This window comes from Pocillopora damicornis, chromosome 2 (genome assembly GCF_964200805.1).
Source record: "Pocillopora damicornis chromosome 2, jaPocDami1.2, whole genome shotgun sequence".
NCBI classification, from domain to species: Eukaryota; Metazoa; Cnidaria; class Anthozoa; order Scleractinia; family Pocilloporidae; genus Pocillopora; species Pocillopora damicornis.
The window spans coordinates 23,042,779-23,062,456 of NC_142671.1; the positions used below are offsets into that span (position 1 = coordinate 23,042,779).

Genomic DNA, 19,678 nt, shown 5'->3' on the forward strand with positions numbered 1-19,678 from the left:
TATCATGATACTACCCATTTACTTCGAAACACTTGAAAATTGTTTCCCTTTTTTTCTCGGCGTTATATTGCGTAAAAATTCAGTAAGATGTATGATCCTTGGATGTAAGTTAAAATAAACAATATTAACAGAATTACCTTAATGTTATTACGCTTCCGAATACCGTTACACTGTGTTGAATTAACTTTAAACGAGCCTTACTAGACCATGCATACCGACATCCGACAATGTGAAATATTTTCTTTTTTTTTAATCGTTTCCAGAGTTTCACTGTAATTAAAAGGCAAATATGGGAAAAAAGCATTTTGCAAGAAAAAAAAGTGAAAAAAAAAACTAACAACAACAACAAAAGCAAACACATGGCCTGTTCATTACATTAGCAAACTAAATAACAATTTCTTTGAACAAGCTCCATGGTCATCTCTTACAGATTAACTTTAAAAGTCGTTTTAAACCCCTTTCTTGAGGAATGATGTAGGTTAATTTAAGACCCAGTTTTGACCAGTGTGCACTACGCGCGGCGTTTGCCATCGGTGGCCATTAAGTCGATGTGGTTCTTCCACAAGCTTTGGGAAAACATTGAAACCCTCGCTCTCGTGAAAACCATAACAAAAACAGAGGCGCACAATGCATAATGGCCAATACTGGTTATTTAATTATTCTACCAGTATCACTGATTGTAAATATCAAAACCTAGTGACGACAACATAGTGAACAATTAAACAATAAAAGTGCAATGAGCATTAAAACAGTTTAAAAGCTAAAAAGTAAACACCAAACAATGAAGAAGAAAGACGAAAGCAACTTTCAATTGAAAATACGTTATTTTTGTCAATTCTAGAGATATCTCGAAAGCTTTAGGTTTCAAACTTTCGCAGCACAAACTCTGGGCATTATATGATGTTAAAACGCACCCCTAAGATAAAACTATGCTGCATAACTGTCGCATGCCTCGAAATGTCATTTTAAAAAGTCAAAAATCCACTTTTATAAAAATGCTCGAGTATATAACACGAGTCCCACTCTATGAAAGGAAAGATTTAACATATCTCATCTGAGCTGCACTATTCACGCACGAGGCGTATGCACAATGCCACGTTTGCAGCAAACACGAACAGCAAAATTTACCTATAAATTCCTTAAATTTCCTCATCCTTCTTAGTAGGTTTAACAGAAAACTACAAAAATATCTCCTTTAAGACAGATGCAGATACTACACATTATTGCTACAAAAGATTATTTTTACTCTTCTTTTGCGTAAACGTGGTTTGAGATCTCTCTTAATAACATTGCAAACAAAAACGGGGAATGTGCGTATTGTGCCTGATGAGCGTGTAATAAAAACCACAAAGGCGGGCGCATAGACTACGTACAGATAGCGTGTGTAAGAGCACTGCGTGTAATGACCGAGTTCTAGTGAGTTCTTCCTCTTCTTTTGAGTTTAAAATAACGTGGCTTTCTTCAAGAAGAAAAAAGTTCTCCATTCTAAAAACGCATAAAAACGGAATTTTTTCCACGCATATTCAACCTTAGTTGGAAATTTTAATTGGTTCGCTCACCAGAATTCTGATTTACCTGAACTACAAAAGCGCAGACAACATCAACCTTTGGTTTCCTCTATGACCGAAATTATTGTTCTTACAACCTCCAAAAACAGATAATTACTCCTTACCCTCGCCAAGGAACACAGTTCAGCGTATTGCACTAAATTTTTTAAAACATACCAAGTGGTGGAAACATCAGAAAACTGTAGCATAACGTGTCTACTGTCCACTGCTCAGCCTTTTAGTAAACTTCTCTCGGAAACTTCGTCGCTTCTTCACTTTGTTCCCAGACTTCCTTCGCACAAGGCCCACCGGTTCTCGCTTTAACTCCACAATCACGGGACCAGTGCGCTCGCCACTTGCGTCCAGGCTATCTTGGGAGTCATCCAAGAGCACCTTGACCTCCTGAGGTTCAAAGTGCCTCTCCTGTGCCTTTACATACGTCACCACTTCCTCCGTGACCTCTTGGCTGTCCTGATCACTTGTGGGTAGGACTGGCGCAGACTGGTTCACTGAAACGACTTTGGTGGTGATAAACACTTCCTAATGAAAAACAGAAGAGGAGAAAGTCTCAAATATTTTGATTATAACTTTGGTCTATTTGTTAGTTTCGAAGCAGGCTTACCGCGGAGTAACAAAGGAACCCTGCTCATAGCTGTGTAAATGCGAACAATTGTACAGTTGTATTTTTAATTCAACTTCTACCTGCATAGCACAATAAAACTCTTTTAAAATGCGCTTCCCGCAGAAATTTCGTGAATGCAAAAACAACCAGTTACCTCCACGTCTTTGTTATCTTTCTCAGGTTGTCTGTCTTTAATAAGCACCGGCTCAGAGTTGTCCAGCTCCCGTTCTCTTTTGTACTCGGTGGCCTTCACAGGTGAATTCAGCCACTTCAGGCGACTCCTGTGAAAGAAACCAGATTTGTTAAAACGGCTTAAAACCCATGACTAGCAACAGAAAACAAGAGTGTCAAAAACACCACGTGCAGGAAACGAAAACGAAAACGAAGTCATAGTTTAATTTAGACGGGCAGAGCGCTCAAAAAGTCAGCTCTAGACACTCAACTCAGTTGATAAAATCAAATTATCTTGTAATACTCTCCACCGTAGCACCACAGTTTCTTCAGAAACTTGCCCCCTTTGTTCATTTGTGATAAGAACGAACCGAGCATTTCGTCTCTGGTTGTGTGGTGAATTAAAACACACTGCCATTCTGCTCGATTAAGCTTACTGCCGGCTTAACTGAAGTGAACAAAACTACTTCACTATTTTCGACTTCGCGTCACAAAACCTGTCCCAAAGTTATCACATCGGCTTATTAGATGAAATGTAAATATCACAAGGAAGCAGAGAGCTGAAATTACATTAAAGTAACAAGAACAGTTTCATATGTTGTTTTTGCATTCGGTTTTTAGCAGGTTATGCAAGTTTCTTACAACAATAGACAAGCATAGCAAAGTCGGAAAAACAAACGAAATTCCGAAAACTATTGACACAGTGAACGTTTCTCCATTTCTTTAGCTACCTGTAGGTGTTTCCTCGTCCAAGGGAGGCTGTGCGGCGTACGTTAGCGTCACGGTAGATTGTCATCTCCGTACGAGTTGTGGAGGTCTTAGCTGGTGTTGTCTCGCGTGATTTAGCTTCCTTCTCTTCTGATTTAAAGATCTCAGGGTTGCGGTAATTGTAACCAGTCTTGCAACCCTACAGCCATGGATAAGAAAAGCCGCGTCGGTTAAAGTAAGATAATGAAATGTTCAGCATTTTAAGACTATACCACCACACGTTTCGCTCAAATTTTCATGCAAACAAAACAGGGCAGTCTCCTAGTAAAATGTTTTTGATTGAGTGTCTTGAAACAAAACCCACTGCCAATCAGAACAAGGGTCAACATCAAAACGAACCAATAAGAACTGGACGCAAACGCACAAAAACAGAATCAAGCGCGGGAAAACGCGGCTGGCAAGATTTCTGGACCAATCGTGAAGCGAAGGAAAGCAGAACGAAAGGAATCCTTATTTAGTTTTGACATTCAATTGAAAACTGCTCTGAAGCCAGTATCAGTGAGGTCCTGGAGAAATTTTCCAGTGAGAGTCGAAAGTCATCTGGTACCGCATTGGTCTACTTCGCTCTGTGACTGGTTTAGAAAACTCGCACCACTCTCTTAACCAATCAGATGCAAAACTTTCATTCAGATTGGCCGTTTTGAGTTTTACTACAGTAAATCGAAAAGCGATCTAATGGCCAATCAGGGCAAACATAAATATTGCTGGGACTTTCAGGAAATCAAAGAAAACACAGATGAGCAGCTTCCTCCAGTGGGGGGTAACACTGATTCCATAAGCTTCATTTCTTTAGAAACTCTCTCTTGTCAAAGCTGAATCCTTCAAGAGGTCTATCTTATTGACACATAACCTTCTAATTCCCGTCATCTAATTAGTAATTCTCCCTTACATTTTCTATTCTTTTGCTTGTAAGTAGAGAAGTTAAAAGAATATCTTAACTCCCTCTTCAGGATATAACAAAATTTCCGTGTTCACAAAGCTTTTTCAACTCTGAAGCCGTATTTAAAAGGCCTAACTCAAAATAATTCCTAGAGAATCTAGACACCCAAATGACAATCATATAAAACCTAATGTCTTTGCGACCTTCCACGCCCAAGAATGGAATACTTCGATAGAACGCCGGTGACCACTTTCCAAAAATTCGAGCTACCACATCTTGAAAAATGATGAGCTGAAAATAAACTGACTAAAATATACACAGGAGAAGAGAAATCATATGAATGAACACATCTAAGTCGGAACCCTCATTTGTGGGAGAGAGAGCATCCGAAACACGTTGGTGTAAACTAGCTAGGACACCTTCGTGGTACACGTTCGTTCGAAACGTTTTCGAAACATCTCCGAAAATACTCGAAGGTCTTCGGATATAATCAGGTTGTCCTCTACAAATCTAACAATGAGGACAAACTTCACACGACTCTTGACGTGGCAGGTTTTAATTTGTCTCGCCCAATCCCACAAACATCCCTTACCCTGGAGTCAAGCATTCGCATCCAGGCCTCAAATTGAAGCTCGGCCATCTTTTGTTGATTCTCATTTGCATCTAAACCTCCATAAAATGAATTCATCATGCTTTCTTTGCCATCATCATCAATCTCCAACAGCTCGTCCATTCCTGCACGCATTGCAGATACCTAAGAACAAATCAAAATAGTTTTGAGCGGTGGAGAAGTAAAGAAAGTTATGAAAAATAGGCTTTAGTTTTTGTGCTCTTCAGCCACCTCTTTATCCATAGAGCATCTGAAAGGACACCAGCTATAAAAGCTAGATATGAGTTGGCAATGATCATTATTATAATAGCAGTTTTCAAAGGCGTGTTGAAAAACCAAAACCAAAATAACAGCAACCAATCAGAACAAAGCTTCTTTACCGTAAGAACTTAACTAATAAAAACTCAAGAGCTTCATCCAATAACGATACTTGCCACAGTTTGCTTTTCTATACATACATATACAGAAAGATAGAGCTAGCAACATCAGTTGTGCTCTAAATTCTGGTTTCACCATATTTTTATGTTTTGCACAAAACATGACTTGGATTAAATTAAATTTTCATGCAAAAAGACAACCGTTCAATATTTAATAGATGTACTAGTAAAATGATCATAGTAAATACATGTAAGCTGTTAGTAACCTACTGACATCCTCACCACCAGTATATATTGCAATGTGAAAACCAAGATACTCACTCATTACAACCACAGTTAACACTTATCATTATTAAGTATTGTTTTTAACCCTAAGAGTGACCAGAATCTAATTTCTCCATAAAATAATACAGCTGAATAAATCATTAAGATCATGAGAATAAACAAAATAATTGTTAACCTAAGTAGTGTTGATTGTAAGACAAATTCTCCTTGTCAGTACCAAAGGAAATGTATGAAGCAGAGTACCGAGAATACAGATACTGATGTTAGGGTGTAGAGGGTTAAACAATTAAAAACTTCTTAGCTCAGTACATACCTGTTGTTCACAAGCGGTAACAAGCAGGTAAGCCAGATATGTAGTCTCTTCTATGGTCTCCCCAACACAAATAGCACCAAAGTTCCTTAAAACTAAAACCTAAAATACCAACAAAGTTACTGAGTGTAACAAACTAGAATTTATAAACTAGAAAATAAATCCCACAGCATAGCAGTCAATGGTATTTCAATGGCTTAATTGATACATGTTGGCACTTGGTGAGAATCTGGACAACCAAACAGTGTAAGGGATGATTAACTTCAGAACATCTCTATACACTGCAGGTCATTCAGGTCTCACAACAAAGCACATACATGTTATATACATCAATCACATAAAAAAGTTCCTTGACATCTGGTTTCCATACCATAGAGACAGTGATGTGTTCACACCAACAACATAAATCAAACAGATTGCTGTGAAAGGATTGTTGAGTACAACTGAATTTAGAGCAAAAGTAACTGGCAGACTCAGTAGACTTCTGCCCAAGTTAATGATGCCATCGACAAAAGGGGCTATACACAGTTTACACATCATAAAAAATTTGCCCTATATGGCTTCATCTCATCATTTACCATTTGTGTTTATCTTTGCCTACTTCATCAATTCTCAGTCCTTTTTGTAGGTGATGTTGAACATTACAAGTAAACATTTTTTTTAGTTATACCCTGCTTGATGGTCCAAAGCTGTTGATTAAGGAATCTTGTGTTTCTTCATCCAGCTTCAATCCAGGAAAAGCATGATAAGAAACTTCTCCAACCTATCATGAAGTAACAACAACATTTAACATAGGAACCACATTGACTTGTGGTATACATAACTGAGTTCTATTTAAAATTAATCAAAGTTGTAACCAATTGTTAGCTTGCTGTGGTCCTTCTCTTATGGTAAAATTAATTAACAGCAACTATTTCAATAAAAAATTGCACTTTGCTAGCCAAGTGCTTAATAACTGACACTTACTGCAATTCCTTCCTGAGTGATTGGTACCAATCCTCTCTTTTGTGCAGAAACCTAAAACAGAAAATAATCACATAGAATTAGAGTCTTAATTCAAGCCTGAGGGAAATGTCATTAGTCAATCCATGACTTGGTCAAAATTCTTTATTCCTTTGTAAACTAGAATGACAAGATAAAATGGAACAATTGAAAACATATGTTTCTGGGCCATAGCAAGTGTCAAGCTAGTTGTGAACTTCAAGTTAGTTTTTTAACTTTGTTTTCGGCAAGACACCTTTAAGATATTTGCAGAATTTTGTTCTTGAAACTTGAGCAACTCTATCATACGGTATCCCTCAAATAATTGAAATGAAAATGGTTATTTTGATGGGATGGTTTGTTTGCTGTTGATATACGTAAGTTTTGGATGCAAATGAGAAAGATGGCAAGAGAATGTTTACTAAGAAATTCTTCTCCATTCCAAAAACATTTTAAAAAAGTTTGAATTATAAATTTCAAAGAAGCACAGATATAAAATGGTAATTAAGTACCATGCTCCTAAATCTAAACATTTGATATACTTAACTACATAATGGAAAACCTATTTCAAACAGCTTAATTTCTAACTTAAAACATCAAAAGTAGTGGCAAAATCATACTTACAGCTTTCACTGAGTCAGCTGACAAAAAAATGACACACTTGGCATCTTTCCTTGTTGAGTGTATGACAGCATGGAGCTCAAATGCTGACTTATAGAGCCCAAGATTTGTGTTTCCTGTTTCCATTACATTTCCCTTATGGTCTACCTTCAAAATGGAAGATGCGGTCACCTCGCTGAACAACAAACCAGTGGGAGCAACAAAATACTGATGCTCATCATTGTCATTTTCAGACGCAGAAACCTAGAAGGAAAAATTAAAAGTAAGTTAATATAAAACAATATTTTTAATATAAACAATTCAATTGTGGAATTTGCTCTCAGAATTTTGATAAAACATAGAAATTAAGTTATTTAAGGTATCACAAAAGGCCATTGATGACTTAACTCTTTAACTCCTGGAAAAGATCTACATGTAACTTTTCCCTCTAATATACATACATCATCCAACAAGCAGGTAACAAGAACACTAAAATTTAATAGGTAGAAGTTGTTACTTTGATTTAACACCAAATTCTCATAACTAATTTACAGGAAGTATGTAGCAGCTAGAGGGGTGAATTAACAATCAGAAATGAGCAGGTATCCTTCCAAATTCTACTTTGAGTTTCACATTTGGATGCAATTTTAATGAAAGGCAGTGCTGTCCTCTGGCACGAAGCAAGTTGCACAATCAGGCAACTACAGCTTTGTCTTTTAGCTATTTGAATAACTTTGCTCATTTGAAATCTGGGAACCCCCCCTTTACAGAGAAGGGAATCACAAGACAGTCAGCAATTCTTTTCTAAGCACAGCCTTGAAGGGTTTCAAATGAAATTCTTCACCTTAAAAACTCCAGATATCTGTGTGGGATGGTGGAAGTAAGCTTTTTCCTATAAATTTCTACCATTACAGAAAAATGTAACAGACTTTTACACTACTCTCAGAAGGCAGATTGTTTGTAGTAACCTAATATCTTGTGGTCTGGTTGCTTTTAAAATAAGCTTGGTAACAGAGTGTCATCTTAATATCTATTTGAAGGTCATATGTGACCCTCCACAGGTTTTTAGGGAATAAGGTGAATGCAAGCTCACAGTAATCTAGCATGCTAAAAGAAAAGAATGAACTTTCAACAAGTTAGCTGCTGTAAGTTACTTGCCTCATTAACTTTGCAACTTTGCTTGTTAAGATCTTGCTTGCATATAACATGGTGACTGTGCCAATTTTATAACATGCCTCTTAAAGTTAAAGTTGCTTTCGATTTGTACAAGAAGTACGTCCCAAGCTTTAAGATTTTTTAGCTCACTGATTTGCCCAATCAATATATGATACTCAGTATCCGGTGCAACTAATTCGCCAAACATAAAGGAATAACTTGACTTGTTATCTATCATTTAAAACTGTGTTTGAGTTTTTTCCTTCATTTTCAAATTCCTCATTTTCTTAAAACAGCTTGCAAAACACAGGCTGAACAAGCAAAGTGCCCTGCTCTTGAAATCTTGCATGAACTTTTGAAGGTAGCAAGCACAAGCTTTTAAAATAATAAGAGCAAACCTGTATGATACAAAGCAAATGGCTACCTCATTGAGGGTAAACTGTGCTCTCACCACATTTGTCTGTTCTGCTAGTCTCCAAGGAATTATTTATTTAATTAACAGGTAATTATTTATTTAATTAACAAGTACAACAGTCTGTGTGGTGCAGTGGTAGTGTCATCCAGAGGAGTTTGAAACTTCAAGTTTGCTCAGTTTGCAAACTAAAAATCTTGTTAATACCTTCAACAATTTTAATTTTAATTATCCTCTTGTTACAGTTACGTTATGCAAGGTATAGACTGCAGTGCTAAAGAGTAAGAGCTTGTAAGATGCCAAGATTGGCTTACAGTAAATAATACATAGCTTCACTTGGAAAGCTTTAATTGGTGCTGGCCAACTAACAGTTACTGTTATTTATTTTGAGAATACTGGTTTGCAAGAGTGATGAACAGCAACCATGTAGGGGAAATGAAGCCAGAAATCTGTTGCTAAAGGATTCCCAAAGATTCGGTACTAGGCTTATTAACTGCGTGAAGTGATAAGGATTTATATTTTACAAAGTAAGAATTAAGTTTTAAAAAAGCTATTCATGCATTCAAACTGAGCTCCTCTTCTGGACCTTGTGAAACATGTCGTGCTCACTGAATTCCTAGTGAAAATCCTCAGGGAAAGAGCCATGATTTGCCGTGAATATTTCATTTTCTATTGCAACTTTTGGATAGGACAGAAGATCTTCATTTCTGCTTATATTTTGTAAGTAATATACTGTACAAACACCATTCTCACAATAATTTATTAAGAAGCTGACAAACACAACTAACAAAGTAAGCTGGGTTGTACAAGATAAACTAGCATGTTAAGGAACAAAAGAACTTAGCTTGTTAAAAAAAAAAAAAATCTAGCGTGTTGTAGAAACAAAGCTCTACCGTGTTTAAGCCAGATATGAACAATGGCTACAACACGCTTTCCAAAATCAATTGTTTTTATATGCATATCTGCATGGCAAGCATGTCATGCCATTAGCGTGCAAGCATGTGATAACGTGCTGTGTAGGTGTGTTCACCTTATTCCCTGAAACCCTGTGGAGGGTCATATATGTTTGCTGTCTTTAATTTAATTTAAAGGAGAAATGGTACTTGAAATTATTTAAGTGCTCATTGAAGAATATAATCACCCAGTTTAATCAGCAGGCTTAAAAAAATTTCAAATTTTACTGTCATTCTACTCTCAGTATTTATACTGTGCTATCTCATTCATTCAAAGATCGTAGGAAAAGTGAAGGATCAACTGAACTTACATTAAATTATCAATAACTATTTCATTGTCCATCATCTCTTAACTTAATGTCAAATGATCACATGTTATCACTATACTTCAGCTATAGACCCTGAGATCTTATATATCACTTAATTTTTAACCTCTCTCAAACCACTTAAAATTGTGATCCTTTTCAGCTTCATCTTGGCAGAATCTTAACAAGAAGTACAATTTTTTTCATATCTGTTGTGAGAATTTTTTTGAAACAGTCCAATCAGCACGCCATGGGGTCCAACTCCGTGTCCCTAAACAACTCTAGCAATCATTCACACTTCTAATCAGACAAAACAGGCTGAGATAACAATCATCAAAAATACCTGTAATTGGATTTACTCCAAAAAAATATGCAAATCATATACTATTTAACATAATTAGAATTTGGGTGATGAAATTGCACTTTGGCTCAAAATTACACTTACTGTAAGTCTGAAATCTATGGCTGAAAATCATATTTCAAGTTACTTTCAGTAGTTTTATTTTTGGGATTATTGCTGTATTGATTAAAAGTTTGAGTTGCTTAGTCTAGAAAGTTGCATGTTTTGGCAAAACCTTTCATTTCATACATTTTTAACATTTGCTTGAATATTCAACCTTTCTATTACAAGGGCAAAATACTACTAAAACCACTAGTGAAAATAATCCCTTCATAGAGCAACATCATTCATTTTGGACCAAATGTCATCTGCACAGCAGAACATATCAGAGACCTTATGAATCACAGTTATTTATAACACAGATATATGCAAGGTTGCTCTTCCAATGATATATATAGATTGTAATTTTAGAACCAAGGAAGTTTTGGTGTAATCACTATAAAATTGCAAGTTAACACCAGGACCACTTAATTGGAAATGTAAACAGTTTTCAAACAGTTCAATAGGAAACAATTCAATTTCCATTCATTTTGGGCAAGTCTTTGTTACCGGGGTATATTATGTGAGATCTAATCATTTTCCAAAAGTGAACATTTAGTAGGATTCATTTTGTGAAATGCCCTAGGCAGATTAAATTGTTAAGTCAAAAATTGAAAAAGGAAGAAGGGAAATAGTGAGACATCAACTTAGTATCACCTTAAATGCTCAAAATATCTTTTGTCGCTGCTGATATTACCACACGTTTCCTTATATGTCTACGACGACGAAAGAGTCTTGAAATATCAATAACACGTCAAAGTGATCAACATAAACTTAAGTGGTGTGTACATAATTCCTGAAATACAATCTTTAACTTTTTGTGCTAATCACGCAACCATTGAAGTCTTGAATTTCATCATAAAGGAAATTAAAAGCAGGTTATTTTACCACAGAGAACGCTAGAACAAAGCAAAACTTTGAATAATTCAAATAACCTCTTACGAAGTTTTCGATTGCATATGTTACAAACGACAATATTAAAATGAACATAACACTTAGTAGAACATTAATGCGATTTTCTAAACACCCACATATACGTACGTACCGTAAATGCAGCTCGATCGGAGATTCCTTTTCCCCATCCAAACAGCTGTATCAGGCGATAGACAGATGCCACCTTACACCGCAATTGCCTTTCAAATTTGGAATAGTGCAGTGTGTCCGCCCCTCTGATGTCTGAGATAACGTTGGCGGACATACCCCCAAGACCACCGCCATAAAAGCCTCCCGAGGGGATCAAGAAGTCTTGATACGTGCGGAAAGAGTCTGCGTTCATCGACTTTTCATTGTGAGTGGATAACATGTCCTCCAATTCTCCCCGCAGAATGTCATCGCTGAGAGCCAAAGAAACTCTTTGGCGCATCTTTAGACCTCGAACGTCCCGGACCACTTCATCGGGAGATCGAACCGAGCGTCCGACTACCTTCTGTCGCGGAGGAGCGCTCCATCTCCTCGATCTTTCCACGGGGGTTCGCGTGGTTCTTGGCGTTACTGAAGACGACATCCTGCAAGTACAAGTCACTACAATGTTTAGACTGCAAACTGATTGGAAGCTACAGCTGTAATGTCGCTGTATTGCCATTGAATCGCGCGATCATGGAAAGGTAGATTATTCCCAAAGCACACCTGCGTTAAAAAATACTCCACCTTCCTCGCCAAATTATTTCTCGGATGTATTGTAATGGGAAAAAAGACACGCAAGTCCTATTTTGTTTAAACAGCCTAACCGAAGGTTTAAGACCCTACTGTGTTAAAATTCACGGAGTTGATATTGCAAATGAAAATAACAACAGCGAAGCGAGAACTAAAGCTAAAATCCTTCAAAGAAAATATCGAATCATTTATAACCAACCTGTAGGGTTTGCTTCGTCAACAATGACTTCTTTAAGCATGCGACTCGATAAACACGCCTTTTCAAAGGCTCTCTGGCAAATGCTGTTGTTTTTATTCACTGATCCTTGGGATATTCAAATCAGGTTCATTTAAATGCAAACACGAGCCCACGTTCTGATTAATAAATGAGGTTGTTTCTTGCTCTTGTACGTGCACATATATTGAGGTCGAAGATGCCTGACCCGGCTTGAAATAAATTTTGATCGGGTATTATCACTCAGGTAGAGATGATCTTCCGGAATAGAGAGCAATTTCTGCACAGTGTCATGCTAGAGACGTGAAAAGAATTAATCTTGACCGCCATTTTTTTTTTTTAAATATACGTCGTTCTTAGTCTTCCTCGACATTTTCTTTTGTACTCTCCCCCCACCCCTCCCGCCGAGCCCACTTGGCCCCTAGCAAATAATGCCTGTTTCATCTCAAATTTATCACTGCTCAGAGCAGTCTGAGGAAATAATTAATGCTACAAGTAGTAGCAGCCCCTTTTCTTTATTTTCTAAGCAGGCGAATGTTATCTTCTGCACTTTTACAAATAGACCCTATGCGATTCATTCGCGTGTTATTAGGAGCGGAAATAACATATGAAAATAACTCATCAAAGTTCTAATTAACAAGTTCTTTATTTCGTTCTCAACTTACCCGAAGATTCCGAAGAACTAGAGATCATTTGAGAAGTTATTACATTTTCACGAGAGACATTCACCATGACCAGATTTAAGAGATTTATTTAAAGTATATACCTAACATGATAGAATCTGCTGATCAGAAAATTTCTCTGTCGCAGGCTCAGCCGCTGATAGTTAAAGTAATACACGTGATGCTACATCGAAGGCGTTCGTCGAGGGTCGAACACACAAGTTTATATTTCAGCGGTTAAATATAAAATATGTCATGTAAGCTTCAGCACTTGTTCCCCACGAAAAATTCATAAAAGAATTGTTCAAGATCGTTCTTAACAAACTTGAGGTCTTGCGGCAGTTTCTTGATTTTATTTGAGTATTTTGTGGTTGTCTTAAAATAACCACTGAGATATATTTCTTTTGAACAATTTTCATGGGATTTTTATCAGTAAGCTAGGTGCGAGTTCAATTTTTTTTTATAACGGGCACATAAAATAGCATTACACCGTTACTATTTTCTTCCAGTATCAATCATTAGGAGAAGAAGAAATATTACTAAATGCGTGATCGCGTAGTTTATAGCGATTCCCAAAATCCTAGATTCATGAAAACGAGCCATCAAACTATACTTCTCTGTTTTTATTTACTCAGTCACACGTGGCTCACAGATAAAGTTATACAAAAACTAATAAAAATTTTTTCAGTATGTTTGAGCTATTTACAAGGTAATCAATGCACTAATAAGCCTAACAGTAACGTTTGAATTTTAGACGGTAATGTCGTCTCTTAAAAAATTAAATTATGAGAGAGATTCTTCTTGCAGCGTTGAGTCCGTTGAGAGAAGTTCAATGTTTTTTACTTACGTAATACGAAAAATTTGTCAACACTGAAACGTCAGATAATTCGTGAAATAACGAACGGGAATTTCAAGAATTGTACACACCCTACGTTTATGGGGAATTCTGATGTAAATGGATGTAAGTGACCTTTCCGATTTTGTTTCCTCAGTATGCGAAAAGCTCGATGGATTCCTCCACTAAAATACCTAGAAAAATTATAAAACTTTCGCGGGTTATGCAAAAATCGAATACTTCTGGTACGTTTCATTATATTTAAGACTCTGTTTTCAAAAGGAATTCTCACCTTTGTCGGTCCGTGGGGGCAATGCCGAGTTTCATTGCTTACGATGGTAAACGGTTTGCCAAAAAATTGGATCGGTACATTACCACCATTGTGTTCAAAGACGGGAGACGCTGCAAATGTATAATTTGAAAAAGTATTTCGGTATACTAGATTACGCACTTAGAGTGTTTTCCAAGAACTTTCCTATATATGAAATACTTTTAAATATTTCAACACTTTTACGCCCGGAGCATTGCGTAAGTTTTTTTACAAAATTGCGGCCAAAGATCAAGTCTCTGCAAGGCCCACACCGAATTGATAAAGGCAAACAAATCAGCTAAAAATAAAAGAAACTGCCTACCATTTTTCGAAAACTTCTTGTGATTTAACTCCTTTGAGTGCAAGGCCTTCTTTACAAAGCATGTGAAACTAAGAAGAAACCTTTCGAGCATATCCTCGAAATCGTCTCTTTTCCCGTCGAGATAACCCAAGAAGTACTGGTTTTCAACAGAAATAGTGTATAAATAATAGTAACTTCGATTTATTTAAAGAAGAATGATTAGTCGCCGCCATCATTACGCATTCTAGTGTCTTAATCAAAAATTGTCTTCTGTTTTTAGATGTCATCCCTTCGAGGGCTTTCGCAATATTCTCGAATTCTCGCGGGTTTCATGGTAGGTACGTCATGTATGGGCGCATATTATGTCCTAAATATATATAATGTCCTATACTTTACATACAACACACATACAGGGCTATACACAGCTATACAGGGCTATACACAGCTGTACAGGGCAATACACAGCTAAAAAAGGCTATACACAGCTATACCAGACTATACACAGCTATACAGGGCTATACACAGCTGTACAGGGCAATACACAGCTATACAAGGCTATACACAGCTATACCAGGCTATACACAGCTATACAGGGCTATACAAAGCTATACAGGGCTATACACAGCTATACACAGCTATACTCAGCTATACAGGGCTATACACAGCTATACAGGGTAAAACACGGCTATACAGGGCTAAACACAGCTATACAGAGCTATACACAGCTATACAGGGCTATACACAGCTATACACAGCTATACAGGGTTATACACAGCTATACAGGGCTATACACAGCTATACAGGGCTATATACAGCTATACACAACTATACTCAGCTATACAGGGCTATACACAACTATGCAGGGCTAAACACGGCTATACAGGGCTAACCACAGCTATACAGAGCTATACACAGCTATACAGGGCTACACACAGCTATACACAACTATACAGAGCTATACACAGCTATACAGGGCTATACATAGCTATACAGGGCTATACATAGCTATACAGGGCTATACACTGCTATACAGGGCTATACACAGCTATACACGCTTATACACAGCTATACACAGCTATACAAGGCTATACACAGCTATACAGGGCTAAACGCAGCTACACAGGGCTATACACAGCTATACAGGGCTATACACAGCTATACAGAGCTATACACAGCTATACAGGGCTATACACAGCTATACAGGGCTATACAGAGCTATACAGAGCTCTACACAGCTATACACAGCTATACAAGGCTATACACAGCTATACAGGGCTAGACGCAGCTATACAGAGCTATACACAGCTATACAGGGCTATACACAGCTGTACAGGGCAATACACAGCTATACAGGGCTATACACAGCTATACCAGGCTATACACAGCTATACAGAGCTATACACAGCTATACAGGGCTATACAAAGCTATACAGGGCTATACACAGCTATACTCCGCTATACAGGGCTATACACAGCTATACAGGGCTAAACACGGCTATACAGGGCTAAACACGGCTATACAGAGCTATACACAGGTATACAGGGCTACACACAGCTATACAGGGCTATACACAGCTTTACAGGGCTATACATAGCTATACAGGGCTATACAAGGCTATACACAGCTATACAGGGCTAAACGCAGCTATACAGGGCTATACACAGCTAAACAGGGCTATACACAGCTATACAGAGCTATACACAGCTATACAGGGCTATACACAGCTAAACAGGGCTATACACAGCTATACAGAGCTATACACAGCTATACAGGGCTATACACTGCTATACAGGGCTATACACAGCTATACACGCTTATACACAGCTATACACAGCTATACAAGGCTATACACAGCTATACAGGGCTAAACGCAGCTATACAGGGCTATACACAGCTATACAGGGCTATACACAGCTATACAGGGCTATACACAGCTATACAGGGCTATACACAGCTATACAGGGCTATACACAGCTATACAGGGCTATACACAGCTATACAGGGCTATACACAGCTATACAGGGCTATACACAGCTATACAGGGCTATACACAGCTATACAGGGCTATACACAGCTATACAGGGCTATACACAGCTATACAGGGCTATACACAGCTATACAGAGCTATACACAGCTATACAGGGTTATACACAGCTATACAGAGCTATACAAGGCTATACAGAGTTTTACACAGTCAACTCTGCCACACAGGGTTATACAGGGCTATACACGGCTATACAGGGCTATACACAGCTATACAGAGCTATACACAAATAAACAGAGCTCTGCACAGCTATACAGGGCTATACATAGCTATACAGGGCTATGCACAGCTATACACACAATACGCAGCTAAACAGAGCTATACACACCTATACAGGGCTATACAGGGCTATGCGCAGCTATACAGAGCCATACACTGCTTAACAGAGCTATACACAGCTATGAAGAGATGTGTAAAAATGGATGGAAGAAATTTTGAGTTCCCGTTGTTATTTTATTGAACGTTTGTGATCGAAATCGTGTTTCAATTGCTGTAAAGATTCAATTTGCATCAGATTTATTTGTTACTGAAAGGCTAAGGATTAGGCACATCAAAAATGAAATTAAGGATCAGTTTGTCACCTAATAAGTATAAAATTGCTGCAAAATGAATTTTCTTAATTTGCTTTTAAATTCTTACTCCGAAATAGGCCGTAGATACCATTTAAGTGCTCAAGCGATCGTGGAAAACGTGCAGAGCTAAATGAAAAATGTTATCCACTACTTAGAAGGATAAGAACATTAAGACTAATGTTACTTGGATTTTGCGAAAGGGTCGAGCTCAAAGGGTAGTTTTGGACGATCTTTATTAACGATCTCCCGGGTGAAACTGTAGCCGGGATGAGGGCAGCGTTATACGCTGATGACACCAAGCTGCATAAAAATGTCAGCTCCGTCAGCGATTATCTGTCTCTGCAGACCACTCCGAGCAAACGTGAATGACTGGTCATAGGGAAATAACATCAACTTCAACACCTAGAAATGCACAACGCTTACTGTGACGCGGATGAAAACTCCCTTGATTTACGAATACATCCTAAACAACACACAACTTGTGCGAGTGTCCGCGGAAAACGATCTAGGAGTTACAATTACGGGTACGTTGTCTTGGTACTCTCATATATACACCATCACCGCCAGAGACAACAGGCTCCTTGGGCTCCTAAAGCGGACATGTCCATTACTAACTGACGTGTCTACCCGGCGCGCGCCATCCTTATCGCTAGTCAAGTCATAACTCTGCTGCGCTACTCAAGTCTGGTCGCCCGCTCAGGTTTCCCTGAAGGCACAAGTCGAGCGAGTGCAGCGGCGCGCTACCAAATGGATCTTACAAACCAGGATTGGCGAGATGTCCTGCAGAGACAGACAGACAGACTTATTACCCTCTTACTCCCTCTTACCTACGACAGAGAACTGAAAGACTTGATATTCTTTTATAAGTGCTTATTTAATCATATTCACCTTGATGTATGCATTTGCTTCAATTCCTGCCATTTGAATTAACAACTTTTTTAACAACTTTATTTGGTTTATAACATAGTACTAACTACACCTCTAGCTTGTAGCACGAGCAAGTTCTAACTAGTGTCTACGTGCAGGGCTAGTCAATGTCAATGTCTCAGGCAGTCAAAAAGTGTTTGTTTGACGAAAAGCTGGAAGGAGAGCGGACTCGAAAAACTAGAAGAAGGAGCAATAGAACAAGAGTAATTCCAAAGTTTCACAATGCCATTTAAGTAGGAGGCCTGAAAGGGGCTCGTTTCACAGATTGGTGTTTTTAAATTAAAGGAGTTGCTTAGTCTACTACGGCCGTGAGAAGTAATGTTTGTGAAACTACGTACCTGTTCTTTCGAATTTCACAAATTGCCTTTATCACGTATTTATTTCTTTGATAACACACTTTTACAAAGAGTGAAAGAGAGAATGTCGTCAATGAGGGAATGCAGAACTATCATTGGTATACGAGTAATTAAAAAAACTATTGTGGTCAGTTAAACATGTAACAAGTTGTACTTATTCTGCAGCAATCCAATATGAACGAGTTCGCGTACGATTAGTTACACCTTTTCCAACATAAACATGAAATGCACATCGTGAATCTTTTGTTATAATAATAAGATACAAAAGAACAAAAATAGTCGTACAAAATCTAGGTAATCACTCAGTTTTGACACAAAGCTGTATTTACTTAGTAATTTCTCTGTGGCCTAATACAGTGTGAATAAGAAATCGTGAATCACTAGTCATCTTTTCTCGCGTTTTTCATCCATTAAAGAGAAAGCTCAAAAGTCTGATTGGACATGAGATCTAACGGGTAACTTTTTGAACTTTTTGAAGAACATTCTTTTATCATTAAGAGCGGAATTAAAAGGTAGCAGAAGTGAAGCCTTCAAAACTTTCACTGGACAGGATAGCCCTACCTTATGTGTATTTTACAAATCAATGCCTCTTAGATGCGCTATTTTAGCCGCAATCTGTGCTGTAGACTTCGCAGCTATGTTTAAAGACATTTCCATAACAGCAGGAGACTTAGCCACGAAATCATGCAAATCATACAAATTTTTTGAATTTATGGAAAGTCCTTGACTTAGCATCACGTCCCGGCAAACCATCAAACAAAGCGTTTCAATGTTTCTCCATGGTCCAAAATCCACCTCTGCATTTTGACTTATCATGAACTTTGATCCCTTTTTCCTCTTATATGGAGAGACGGTCGCCCTATTTCGCGTCTTTCGTTTTGGGGATTTTCCCAGGTCAGCTCGAGCTTGAACAATGTTTCCACAATTAAAGCATCTGCAGACTTCGGTGCATCCTATGCCACCCGCTACACACGGACACTTCGACTTGCGAAGACTGTCTTGACACGACTTGTGACTTGCATTTGGTTCTCCGTCTCCTTTGCTCTTTTGTCCAACTCCGCACCTACAGCCTCTCTTCAGACTCTTTTTTACCTTCACAACTTCATTGGAATTGCACGTATTTTTGCAATTGTAACATCTACACGAGCGGGTACAAGAGTGGTTCACTTTGTGGCACGGGCATTTACCAGAAACACAGAAAATGTCTGAAACTGACTTATTTTTCTTGTTTTTACCGCAAGTGCATCTTGTTTCCTTCGCTTGTTCGTCACAGTCATTCTCACTTGAAACTTCTGAAACGATGAAACCATGTCAAGAATTAATGCAATGGTTTTCGACAAGGTTTCGACAAGTTAAAGGTCATTAGTATATACTAAAGCAGTGGACAG

At 38.0% G+C, this 19,678-nt stretch overlaps 1 protein-coding gene across 1 annotated transcript; it reads right to left on the reverse strand.

The window, feature by feature from the left end:
• Positions 1-237: 237 nt before the first annotated feature.
• LOC113677590 (alpha-adducin) lies at positions 238-12,471 on the reverse strand. Its single transcript, XM_027194410.2, has 10 exons — positions 12,268-12,471; positions 11,461-11,920; positions 7,176-7,415; positions 6,537-6,587; positions 6,241-6,333; positions 5,574-5,672; positions 4,581-4,742; positions 3,072-3,247; positions 2,324-2,450; positions 238-2,087 (listed from the first exon to the last, which is right to left on the reverse strand). The coding sequence occupies exons 2-10, from the start codon at positions 11,917-11,919 to the stop codon at positions 1,764-1,766; spliced, it is 1,731 nt and encodes a 576-aa protein (XP_027050211.2). The 5' UTR covers position 11,920; positions 12,268-12,471; the 3' UTR covers positions 238-1,763.
• Positions 12,472-19,678: the final 7,207 nt, after the last annotated feature.